Source organism: Hyperoodon ampullatus (assembly GCF_949752795.1).
Source record: "Hyperoodon ampullatus genome assembly, chromosome: 1".
Taxonomy (NCBI): domain Eukaryota; kingdom Metazoa; phylum Chordata; class Mammalia; order Artiodactyla; family Ziphiidae; genus Hyperoodon; species Hyperoodon ampullatus.
The window spans coordinates 152560949-152574652 of record NC_136914.1 but is presented as its reverse complement, the minus strand read 5'-3'; the positions used below and the strand labels follow the sequence as shown (position 1 = coordinate 152574652).

General features: G+C 41.9%; 1 protein-coding gene across 1 annotated transcript in view; it reads left to right on the top strand.

Annotated features, from left to right (window-relative positions):
- The window catches only part of ALPK1 (alpha kinase 1), a gene marked incomplete at both ends in the record, with an annotated part of 59423 nt that overhangs the window by 29357 nt on the left and 16362 nt on the right, over positions 1-13704 (top strand). Inside the window, 2 exons of the mRNA XM_079717649.1 lie at positions 8350-8548; positions 12240-12299. Coding sequence (XP_079573775.1) covers positions 8350-8548; positions 12240-12299 — 259 coding nt within the window. The remainder of the gene's footprint in view (positions 1-8349; positions 8549-12239; positions 12300-13704) is intronic.

Genomic DNA, 13704 nt, shown 5'->3' with positions numbered 1-13704 from the left:
CATCAGTGTGGATGCTGAAATCACCATGGTGGCTGTAGCAACCTGGAGTCCAGAAGAAAGGTAAGACACACAGGTCCACAGTACCGGGGGCTGTGAGGCTCGCCAGGATCCTGGGTAGGTGGTCTCTGTTTTGATGTTGCTTTCTCATTCTTTTTTTTTTTTTTTTTTTTTTTTTTTTTGCGGTATGCGGGCCTCTCACTGCCGTGACCTCTCCCGTCGCGGAGCACAGGCTCCGGACGCGCAGGCCCAGCGTCCATGGCCTACGGGCCCAGCCGCTCCATGGCATGCGGGATCCTCCAGGACCGGGGCACGAACCCGCGTCCCCTGCATCGGCAGGCGGACTCCCAACAACTGCGCCACCAGGGAGGCCCTCTCATTCTTTTAACAGACAGCCCAACTCCATTCACAGTAGATTTGAGAGAGGGAGGGTCAGAAAGCAGGGATAGGTGATCCAAAATATTATCTTTAGGTATTGAGATTGAGAAAAAGGTTATAACTATTTCTGGAAAGTGCTTTAATCTGCATGCCCCACTGGTAAAATGAAGGAAAGATTGGTGAAATGTTAACAGGCCCTGAACATAAACTGTAAGAAAGTTCAGGGTCTTTCCTCTCCTCCTCCTCCTCCTCCTCCTCCTCACGTTTCGGTGGGTGGACAAACGTGGTGCATGCTGTGCTTGGTCTTCCCTTGACCTTGAGTGTCCAGTTTGATCAGTTGACTCTTACTCTGCTTTATTGTTGGTATATAACTATGCAGGCATCAGTCACTTTTCATTTGTTTATTCTGCTAATTCCTCACCTCAGGACACTTCCCCCCTCCCTTTCCCCTGCCTTTTTCCTATCTCCCAATTTGCTATGCAGCAATAATTTCCCCTTACACTGCGCCTGCCAATTGCAATGCCAGATGGCTTCTGTTTTGAGTCCCCTCACCCAGCCCCCCTTGAGAACAGCTGCCATTGTCATTGCTGTGAACACATCATGGCTTTGAACCCATAGCTGGGACCCAAACTTGATGCTCAGCGTTGGGAGGGGCTAGCACTAATGCCAGGAGCCCTGAAAACAGCACACATTTTTCCTGCTGCTGTTCAGTAAAAGCCCTTAGAAAAGGCTCTTTCGCATTTTTTCAATCATCTGCGTATTGAAATCTCATTGTGGAGTTTAATTCCTTTACCACCTGACTCAGCTTCCTCGCCATGAAGTTCCCTTTGTGCCATAAACTCAATTAGGACCCCATATTTCCCATCCTGAAAACAGATGTGAAAAAACTGTGGTGTGTGTGTGTGCACATTTGTGAGCCTGTCTCTTTAGAGCTCCAGCATACACGCTCCCTTATCTGTATCCATATATTTTTATTTAAACAGGTTCATTCAGGAAGAAAAGCCACAATTTAGTGGCTATTGGGACAGGCTTCCTAAGTCAGCCTCTGAGGAAAGATAATAAAATAGAATTCCTTTTTTTTTTTTTTTTTATCTTGAGTTATCCTATGTTGGTTCCATCACTAAAATTCTGTTCCTGTGACACCATCTTAAAAGATTATATTTTTGAACGCTCTGTGATGGCAGGTCAGTCGTGGGTCTAAAAACCCAAACAAAAAGAATCCTGAATCAAATACCATGTAGACCAATATGCATTTCAAAGACACTGCCACGTAGTCAGTGGGTTAGGGTTTTTGTGTTGTTTTCTTTCTTTTTGGGGGAGTGGGGGAGGGAAAGGGACTCTCTTTCATGTTCTAATTGTGCATAACCCAGGCACATTTTACCAAGTAGGGAAACGTCCTCTTTAGCGTCCTTCCCTACCACACACTCGGGCCTCCTTTCATTCCTCCCTTTCTGAAGTCAGAGTGCTCCCCCGGTGTACATTTGGGGGAGATTCCCAGGATGGTGATGTATTCTGCTTTGCTGCTGAGGAATTTACTATCCCCCCACTTGGCAACAAATGAAAGTGGGTATTAATTTCTCAGAGTGCTGGTAGAAACACGAGAGAGGGGCTGCAAGAATGATACCCACCTAAATCTGTATGTAGTGCACAGCAGGCCACCATTTCAAAAGAGGGAGAGAAAAGACAATGACAAGAAAGAAAAGATTCCCCTGAGTTGACTTCTCTGCATTTTGCGTCGTTAGGTTTTGGAGAGAGATGCGAGAGGTTCGGGCCCTGAACAGAGTCAAATTATGCAGCTGCGGGGATGCCAGGTCCTCCAGAATAGGATGCTTCGTTTAGATTTTCCACAATGCTATTGAAGTGCTTATTTTCCTCCTGAAGAGACACAAACAGATGCAAACTTCTGTAAACACTTTAGAAATGAATTCAGTGAGTTTGGCCTCTCAGCAGTGCTCAATAGCTGACAGAAAAATGTCTAATTAGTGCAAGTGGAAATAATAGGGCCACTTGGATTCCTTCCATCCTCCTCCAACTCTACTTTTCCAAGGAACTCAAAGGGCCTTTGTCTGGCAGGTCACCCTCTCTCAGGCTTTGTGCTCCAAACTATTAAGAGTAGAAGGGGGAAAAATAGATGAGGGAATGTTCTCTGCTCAAATATATGGCGTGTTCACGCAGGATGCAGAATGGGGTGTTTGTGGCATCCTTTACAGATGCTCGGGAGGGATTCCTCCATTGGCAACAGCCAAAAGCAACTCACACGTGCATGCTAAGAAGCCTCCCTTTCAAGAACCAGCTTTCCTTCACCAATTGCCATAGAGCCTGCTCCTTTTCCTTTTTTTTTTTCCCTCAGCTTCCAGTAACATCAGTCCTTAGACTTAGTGAAGTGAAGAAATTAAATGAGAGGTTTCACCATTTTCTGAGATAAACCTTAGAGATGTTATATGCATGATCTGTTATTTCCTTTTTACTCTGTTGAAAATTCCACTGACATTTCTTTTAGGAACCTGTCTTTGCTTGTTGTTATTTTGTCATACAGGAGAATGGGAGCACGTGAACGGAATTCTTTTTTCCTATTTTTTTTCGTAGTGTTCCTCTTCATTTATTAAGCACCCACAATGTGCCAGGCTCTGTGCTGAACATCTGACCCACATTTCCTCTAACCCTAAAACAGCACTGAAAATAGGTACCATCTACATTTCACAGATGAGGAAATTGAGACTAGGAGAGATTTAGTAACTGGCCATGGCAAGCAAATGGAGGACCTTGGACACAATCCAGATACCTGTGGTTTCATCTCAGACATTATTTTATCTCTAGAAGTTTGACTTGGATCATTTTTTTATATCTCCCATGTCCCTAATCCCACCTAATTTTTTACCCTACCTTCTTGAACTTATAAAATACAGTTAAAACTGTCATTTGGGGTTCAATTTCTATTGATTCCTTTTTCTTTTTAGTGTAGGCTTCTTTCATGCCTGGTAATTTTTAACTGGATGCCAAACATTATAAATTTTACCTTATAATATGGCAGATAATTTGGGTGTCTATAAATATTCTTGAACATTTTTCTGGAATTCAGTCAAGTTAGGAAATAGTTTGATCCATGCCGTGCTTGCTTCTAAACTTTTAGAGTGGGCCAAGAGCCATCCTCCTCTGAGGTTAATTTTGTCTCACTACTGAAGCAATACCCTTCTGAATATTCTACCCCCTGCCCTGTGAATGACATGATTTCCTACTATGGCTGGTAGAAACACAAACTACATGAGGCTTGGGGATTGTTTCCTCTGCTCCTTTCAGGTGGTTCTTTCCCCAGCCTTGGGTGGTGTCTTTTCATACATGAGCTGATTAGTAGTGTTCTGCTGGAGACTCAGAGGGGCCCCTCTGCAGATCTCTGGACTTCTTGCTTTGTGCAGCTCTCTCCTTCTGGTTCTCTGCTCTGTGAACTCTGGCCACCTTAGCCTCTACAGACTCCTAGAAGGTCCATCTCCTCAACTTGGGAAGACCACCTCACTAGACTTGTAAAGCATCCTTTCAGCTCTGTGTAAGAAATTCCCAGTTGGAGTAATCCCCAGCTAATCACCAAATTACCATTTGGTCTTCTGGTACCAACTTTCACTAGAGAATTTCAAAATGCTGAAATTAAAGGCCATCTCCTGGAAGGTTTTCTTTTCTTTCTCTTATTTTTAAACACATAACAAGAACACTCTTTTCAATTGGGATTTGTTTTTATTTGTCCCCCCTTTTTTTCTTAGAATTTTTTTTTATCATAACAAGGGATACAGGTTCCTTAGAACCACTGTTTGGACTCAGTGAGTGGTGAGTTCAGCCCTAGCTACAAAGACCCAGATTCCTGTGCCCAGATTAGGCCCTGCTCAAAATCACCTTCATCAGACACAAGTGGAAAGCAGAAGAAAAACTGACCCTTGAGAGACTTGGGTTCCTCAAGTATTAGCTGAGGATGTAAAGAAATTGAAACTCTGTGCACTATTGGTGGTATTGTAAAATGGTGTAAACTCTATGGAAAACAGTATGGTTGTTCCTCAAAAAATTAAAAATATAACTACCATTTAATCCAGCAATCCTATTTCTAGGTATATATCTCAAAGAATTGAAAGCATGGCCTCAAAGAGATATTTGCACACCCATGTTCATAGCAGCACTATTCACAATAGCTAAGTGGTGGAAGCAACCCAAATGTCCATTGACAGATGAATGGGTATAGATTCATCCATACAAAAATTGGTATATACATACAATGGAATGTTATTCATCATTTAAAAGGAAGGAAATTTTGTCACATGCTACAACACAGGTGAACCTTAAGGACTTTATACTAAGTCAAGTAAGCCAGTCACAGAAAGACAAAAACTATATGATTCCACTTACATGAGGTACCTAGAATAGTCAAATTCATAGAAACAGAAAGTAAAATTGTGGTTACCAGGGGCTAGGGAGAAGGGAGAAAGGGTTGTTGTATCAAGTTTCATACTTGCAAGATAAAAAAGTTCTGAAGATCTAATTCACAATAATGTGACTATACCTAACACTACTGAACGCCATTCTTAAAAAAAGCTGAGATGGCAAATTTTACGTTCTGTGCTTTTTACCACAATAGAAAAGAAAAAAAAAAAAAAAAAAAGAAACGAGTTCCTTCCTGCCTCACCCTGACCCTTTTGACTTTGTAACTTTGGAAAGTCAACTTCTCAGCCGCGGTTTCCTTATCTTACTTAGATTTTGTAGTTACTATAGATTTAAATGAGTTCATTTGTGTGAACGTTTTTCATAAACTAGATGGTACTACGAAGATGGAAACCATTATTATCAGGGAGGAAAGGGTGAAGAATTAGCCCTAGAGAATAGTCTGGCCTCTAAACATTGCACCCCTTGTAGGTACTCAGTTACCCCAAAACTGAAGTGAGGCACCTGTGAGAATGGAGAGCAGAACTAAACATGAAGCACGCACCTCAAAGAGAGGGGACTCACTGTGACTTGCTGAGTACCCTCCACAGGGTACATAGTCATGAGCAGGGTGACAGGGATAGAGATGCTGTTTCAAAGAAAGGTTTAAGGGAGCCTGGCAGTGGCAGAAGCTGCAAGTTCTACAGATGGCAGCTGAGGTTGCAAACCAAAGGGCTATATTTATGTGTAGCTAGCATAGAAAGGACTCTTGATCAGAGACTGTCCTTATTAAACAGAGCTGGGCATACATAAAATCATCAATTTCCTATTCCATCTTTAAGTTTACATTTCATGAATGTCAAATGACTGACATGTTCTCATTTTAAAACTTGTGTTTTTCAGATTGATAGTTTATTTGACAAACCTCAATTGCAGTTTTGAGCATTTCAGTTTTAGTTAGGCTTTTTTTGGTTGGGTGAAACAGAGGCTCACACAAGCAAACTCATAAAATGAGTGTACATTGTTATGAAGATCCACATGGAGCAATAAAGGAAACCTGTAACTCTAAGAACAGCACTTGCGAAAAGGTGGCTTTGGAGTCACATTCTTGGATCTTCACTCTGGTGTCAAACGTAGCTTAGCTACACTCTACTCTCTGCTTCTTCCCATCCTGCAACAACTGGAAAATTCTTTCTATCCTTTTTAGTTCAGATCAATAAGATCATTTTTCAAGCCAGGCCACAGAGTCATGGGCAAAGAGTCAGGTGGGTACTCTTAGGTTAGCCTTGAGCTGCTGGTAAGATGGGGAGAGGGAATCAAGGTCAAGTAGCAAAATACATTGCCGCTTCAAAAGCAGTGGCTGTGGGCAGAGCAGGTTCCCTTAGAAAGGGTTATGTTGTGTCAGGCAGTGATTAATGTTGGGGAAACTAACACCTCTCTTCCCCTCCTGGAACAAACTAAGATATAAAACAAAAGAGTTAGGCAGACAAGAGATTAAATATTACCTTTAATTCTGACCAAGGCTAAATTGAAAGATATAGCTTGGTATTAGAACAAGGGGGTCTGCTAGATGAACCCCAGAATTATGTTGACTTCCCCATTCAGTCACAGAAATTACTGGGCCAAGGAGAACACCCCATATAGGGTGGCTTTCTGATATAGAAGAGCAGAGAAGAATCCCTGTTTCCTTTAGACAACTCATTCCCAAAAGAAAACAGAGAGGAGCTAAGCCATGCATGCCCAGTTTCTTCTTCCCAAATTTTCTTTTTTTTTTTTTTGCGGTACACGGGCCTCTCACTGCTGTGGGCTCTCCCGTTGTGGAGCACAGGCTCCAGATGCACAGGCTCAGCAGCCATGGCTCACGGGCCTAGCCGCTCAGCAGCATGTGGGATCTTCCCAGACCGGGGCATGAACCCGTGTCCCCTGCATCGGCAGGCAGACTCTCAACCACTGCGCCACCAGGGAAGCCCTTCCCAAATTTTCTTATCAGTGTAGTCCACCTCTCCTGGGACAGAGTGGGTAAAGGAGTAGAGAGAGGCCAGGAGTGCTACAGTACTTGAGCTCCCTTCACGTGGAAGGAAACATCAAAAGGAGAGAAGAGGTATTCCCCTAACAATTGGCATCACTATCACAGTTTCAGTAGTGATCAACTAAGAACAAAAGGATAAATACAAGAGCACATTATCACTTTTCAAACTTAAAAAACACAGCGATAGGTTAAAACCCTTAACAAGAAAGCATCAGTTTGAAAAGAGAAGGATTATTGTGCTGATTCTCGGTAGGCAAGGTATAAATGAAAAGAAATAGGATTCTAGGAGTAAGAATGGGAGGAGTGATTCAATTGGATGATTAAAATATTGGTTTTGGCCTTTTAATAAATAGAACCTGCCTCTTAGGATTGTTGTGAGGATCGAATAAACTAATACATGTAAAGCTCTTAGCACTGTGCCTGGCACCTGGTTTTGCCCAATAAGTGTTAGTACTTATGTGGTGAAGAAAGCAATGCTTGTATTATAACATTGTGGTAGGAGAATGGGCAATGCTTACAATGCTTTTCTAGGCTTCATACGTGAGCTAACATGCCCAGAAAAAAACTCTGCTTGATATAGTTTAGCAAATGGAGAAAGTACTAGTGGGTGGTAAACTCATTTATGCTAACAGCTGCATGACTTTCAGTGTCTTTTGTATAATACCTTAAGAGGCCAAAAGATTATTTTTTCCATAAAAGTTTGCCTCATTTATCTCTACTTCTCACTCTTTATGTTATACTTTCATTTCATGTCTGTTTCTTTTCTTATTTTATTCATTAACTAAACATAGTCATATAAAATAAATATAAAATATTGCTTAGAAGTCTATATTTCTTCTTAATTAAAATAGAGGCAATAAATGAAGCAGAATATTATGAGCTGACGTGGAAACTTCTAGATGTTATGATGACCAAAAAAATCAAGTAGCAAAACAATATGTCTAGTGTAATGTCATTTAGGAAGGGAGGAAGGGAGGGAGGGAGGGAGGAAGGAAGGAAAGAAGGGAGGGAGGGAGGAAAGAAAGGAAAAGAAAGAGAAAAAAGAAAAGAAAAATAGAGGGAGAAAATGAGAAAGGAGAGAGAGAGAAGGCAAGGTAGGACAAAGAATCAATTAATGTCTAAATAGAAAAGGGTAGAGGAAGTTCTGGAAGGATCTCTGGGAAACCATTAACAGGAAGAATGAGAATGAAATTTGTGGGAGGAAGGGAAAAATAAGGTAAGGAGTCAGAAAAAAACAAAGGGGCACTTTTAATTTTTACTTGGTGTTTGAATTTTTTCATAACAAGAAATATGCATTTATTACGTGTATAATATTAGAAATGTAATAGGGAAATGGAATGAAAGAAATATTATTTTATCCCACAAATGAATTGGGCTTTTCATTATCGTTATTATTATCATTATTATTATCTTTTTGTTCAGTAGCACACTGTTTCCTCTCCTAGCTCTAGGTTTTGTTGTTTTTCTTGTTTTGATAATAATACCTAGAAGACTACTGGTCCCAAGACTGCCTTCTTTTCTGCCCGACTTTATTTCTTTTCATTCAGGCGTCCCTGAAAGCCTCCATCCTCGCCCGGGAGTGTGCCACCGCCGCTGCCATTGTGTTCCTGAGCGACCGGTTCCTGTACGGGCTCGACGTCTCGGGCGAACTCCTGCAGGTCGCCCAAGGGCTGCACAAGCTGCAGCCAGCAACGCCGATTGCCCCGCAGGTGGTTATTCGCCAAGCCCGAATCTCGATGCACTCAGGTAGGCTCCCTCCTGCTGGCCCTCCTCGTCCCGGAGGCGTCCCGTCTGGGGCTCACCTTCCTCCAGGCTCCTTGACTTCCGCGGGGACGGCGGGCACCAGGGCCCTCGGGCCTTCTTTTGTAGCCGCCGGCGCTCCCGCCAGCCTGCCGCCTTGCCCTTCCCCCTGCCTCTAGCCAGCACAAAGGCCCTGGCATAAAGGATTTCAGAGCCAAAAGCAATAGAGAAAATTGTGAAAGGGGGTGGAAAATACTAATTGGAGCTTTTGTCGTCTAACAGATCTGTCCTGCTGCTTTCAAACAGGGGTATCTGAATTGCTATACTTCTGACCAGCAGCCTTTAAAAATCAGATTAGAATTCTACTATTTTCTCTTAGCTCTCCAGTCTCCTTTCTGTAGGGCCACTTGACTATGCTAACAATAGACCTGACAAACCCACTGAAGTAATTTGAGATATTTTTCCATCACACGGAACACCGGTACAGTACCTGATTAGGCCTTAAAGTATCTTTTTTTTTCCTTCTGTCACTTTGAATAAAATGAAAAATGAGGCTGACATTCTAACTTAGGCTGTAATGTAGAGGGGGACTGGAGGAGAGAGGGGCCTGCTATGTGTTACAGCAAAGTTCACTTTCATAGAATTCCTGAATTATTTAAATTACTGATAACCATGAGGTTTAGAAACCTGTAGCCTGCTGTTCTCTTTTCCAAGAGTGAAAGGATAAAGGATGAAAATTGAATGCAAGTTGCCTCTCCCAGAAACAGGACTGGCTCATTTTTTAAATTAGGTTTAGCTATTGCTATTGTTTTAATAACTCTGGCCTTGAAGAAGTTAAAATACCTTTTAACCACTTCATTTCCTTTGAAAAGGAACTGTACTAACTATACTGAATGGGACAGTTGCTGAGTACAGAGAGGGACAGAGATAAAAGGACGTGAGAGACATGGGCTTGTGGAGGTTAACTTTTCACAAGCTCAAGTTCATTCACTCTCAAGTTCTTGCAGCTGTGCATAAATTGTACCCATATCTTATTATTTACTTTTCTAAAGTAATTGCATCAACAGAGTTGAACTTAGGAAAAAATTCTTACTTCAAATGTCCATGATTTGGGACATTTTATAATGTTTGGGGTTTATCATGTTGAGGGTATGAGAAAAACCTAACCACTAATACGCCTTCTGATGGCATCAGATGGAATAATGTGTGAGCAGAGCATTCTTAGGGGAACCGAAAGTTGACGGCCGGGCGTGCGTGGGCAAACTAATGTTGGTTCTCATCAAATAGAACTTGGAACAGTTACTGAGGCATGTTTCATGATACACAGATTTACAGATTTGCTATAGTGTGACATGGAAATCAAGGTCAAGTGGTAAGTAGTCATGTTGATAGCTTTGCTTTACACAACCAGATAATCTTTTCACTTACTTGTTTGGTTGATTGTTCCTCTCATGCCTCTAACTAAGGTGGTATAGACTTTTTCTTGTGATGACAATTAAGCCTTGATACCATCATGAGCAGCACGCTCCTCTGCCCGCACATCACATGTCTAAGGTAAAAGTCCTAGATCTTATTCTGCAACAGTTGGGGTTTTCTTTTCCTCAAAGATACTACCAGAAATGCCACAAGAAAACAGACACAGCCTCAGAGTTAAAGTGCTTATCTGTAAACTTCTGCCCCCAAACATCTCTTGAGGCTCTACCTACACTGGGTTTCTCAGACAGAAAGGGGGACTTAAGGCAGGGGTGGTGTCCTGGAAAGAGAACAAGGTACAGTGAAAAGGGGTCTCAGTCCCCAGCATTTGGGAGTCCTGGGATAGAGAAAGGAGAGGTGTGTACGATGTTATAAGGGGTAAGGAAAAGGAATAAAGATAATATGAAGGGACAGCACAGTCTTCCTGTTTTCCCCTTTGACCAAGCCCATCCTGCTATCCACTCTAAACCCATTCCAAAGGTCCAAGCATTCAATGTCGTGGGATTTCAGAGGCAAGAGAGGATGCCCTGGGCCTGCCCAGCTCACTCCTGCCTGAAATTAGGAGAAAAAACCTTTCAAGCCACAGTTAAAAGCAAAGAGTCAGACTTGAGTTCCATCAACGTGGAGGATTGAGCAAGTACGGAATCTTCTCCCATTACATAAATATCGTGAATTAAATATTTTTTAAGTGCCTGAAACATAGAAGACATTCAAAATCAAAATAGTGGACTACTGCTCCTGACACTATAGCCAAAGAGATTTACACTTGGATATAGTCCTTGGGAAAGGGATTGCCACTTTAATTCCTGTGCAGGAACAAGAGACAGGGCCTTGGGCCTACGTGGAGTGAAATATTTGCCTAAAGCTGGAATCCTTAAAGGTTTGCACAGCTATGAAATGGGACTGAACTGCTATACCAGCCCACCCAGAGAGGTGATGAGGAAGCTTATTCTCTGCCCAAGCTCTGAGGTGGAGGCCAAAAAATATCTCTAAAGAAATAAAAACCCCAAGTCTGTGCCAAATGTCTGTGTGGAGTCTGAATTTACCCACAAGAAAGGGAATCACCCACCAAGTAATTAAGAAAAAACTAATTCAGGACTGAAATTTCTAGGACCTAGCAGATCAAGTACAAAATTATGCTGTAGAGAAACATCCACACTCCAGAGGCATCTCTTAATGTCCCGACCAGAAAGGTACACAGTGTCACTTCTGCCACATCGATTGGTTACAACAGGTCACAGGGCCAGTTCAGGCTCAGGGAGAAGGAAAATAGATTCCACTTCTTGGAGGAATGGCAAGGTCACGTTGCAGAAGAGCATGTGGAATAGAAGATATTGTTGTGACCTCCTTTGGATCACAATCTACCACAGTCAGGTATATGTCTGTATCTGCACTTTGAAATAGGGTGGTCAGGGAAGGCCTTATGAGACAGTGAAGTGACATTTGAGCAAAGACCTGAAGGAGAAGGGAGCAAGCCTTGGAGATACCTGGAATAAACGCATTCCAGACTAAAATAAGTACAAAAACCCTGACATGGGAACAAGCCTGTCAGATTCAAGGAGCAGTCAGGAGGCCACTGTAACCAAAGTAGAAGGAGTGAGGATGAGGGAAAGAATGCTAAGAGAAGAAGTCAAAGAAGTCCCAGAGGCCAGGTCATATGGGGCTTAGAGGCACCTGGGAGCAGAAATGGATAAAAGGATGAATGATTGAGTTTCCTCCTTACAGAAAAACAGCCATCCATAGTGTAGGTCCCTCCTACGTGGTGTTAATGAAATAAATGAAAAGTTTACAAAGAACCTCTCTACCCACCCCCTAAAAAAATTCCTTCCTGATAATTCTGTAAATAGACCTATTCACGGGCAACTCTCCTCCACTTCTGGAGGCATAGTTTTCACAAAAAGGAGACACAGCCTTTGACAAAGGTTTGCCTTTACTTCTCAAGCCTTACTCTATATGAATGGATTATTCATTCATATGAATGAATATGTGTGTGTATATGTATGTACATGTATATGAATCTAATTACAATTTCAGATACTGTACAACTTCCCACCTTACCAGTTCCTGAAAACTTGATCTTCTTTTTCACTTTTGTGTATGATGTAGTTACTGATTTTAAATTTTAAAATAGAATGTTTCCCCATTATAATGTGTTAACCTTAGAGCATGAACAGCAGTATTTAAAGCACGTGTTCAGAACTAATTATGTGTTGCTTCTTTTCAGGGAAACTTTTAAAAGCAGAGTATATCCTGAGCAGTCTAATAAGCAACAGTGGAGCAACAGGTAAGGTGCTCTCATATCTTCACAATGACCTTCACCATCCATCCCTACCAGAGTTCCAATTTAAAAACAACTAATGGGGACTTCCCTGGCGGTCCAGTGGTTATGACTCCACACTCCCAACGCAGTGGGCCAGGGTTCGATCCTTGGTCAGGGAACTAAGATCCCACATACTGCAACTGAGCCTGCACACCGCAACTAGAGAAACCCGCACATCGCAACTAGAGAAGCCCGTGCGCCACCATGAAGACCCAGCACAGCCTAAATAAATTTTTATAAATAAATAAATAAATAAATAAATAAAACGTAATGACCTGGTAGTTACTATACACTAGACGTTCCCAGAACTACCTAGGACTGGCTCTGCTACTGATGAATGAAATGGCTTTGGTCAAGCATGTTACTTCTCTATGTTTCCATTTTCTCTATTTAAAAACAAAAACAAAACAAAACAACCCAACTAAGTCTTCTAATATCGCCCTACTTTATTGTGGAGTGTGTTATCTAATCAACATTTGATGTGAAGGTAGGTAACTCCCTGGACCTCAGAAAAGACTCAGCTACAGCTTTGAAAAGAATTGTGAATGGAAATTGAGCCTGTAAATTCAGGAGAGTACACTTACAGTTTTATGTATTTAAAGGGTCTGGAAAATAAATTTTATTTTGCTACAGAGGAGCTATAATAAAAACTTACTTTGAAATAGATTTCTTTTGATATTTAATCATACATGAAAGGAAGCAAGTCCTAATAGTTGGGTAACAATTTAAGCCTCAAGTACCTTGTCTGAATTTCTGGGCACTTAAGTCAACAAGTTTCCCATTACGTTGAACACAATTCCTAGTCGACTTTTAAGCTCAATATGCTTGGATATAAGGTCCTGAGCTCCCTGAAACTTGTAGACATTTCCAGTGGGGAGGCAGTTTGAAATACAGATATTGACCACATACCCCCATTTGTGGCCACCATCACTAACCTACAATATGCATACTTCCCATCTTCTACACGACACATACACACACACACGCACGCACACACACAGATTAAAAGCTAGGGAGAAAATGAGGGTGATGTGACACAGAATAATAAAAGCATGTAATAATGAGTCTGACTTTATTTTTGATGTTTGGCAACTGGCAGCTGTCAGGCCCTAGCTTCTTCCCTCTTTGCCCCACATCTGGACAGGCTGATTTTTTTAAAGCTCGTTTATCAGTAAACCCTGGCCTAGCTGTGGGAACCTTTACCCGAGACCCACACCCTAATCACAATAAAAACAAAAGCCACTCACCACTCCCTTCACTTAAGTCAAACGGACCAGCTTGGGTGCTTCCCTGCTCTCCTCAGAAAGGCTCATTATGTGAGAACTAAATCTTTTCATATACTCTTAGTGCGTGTGTAGAGTCATCAGTT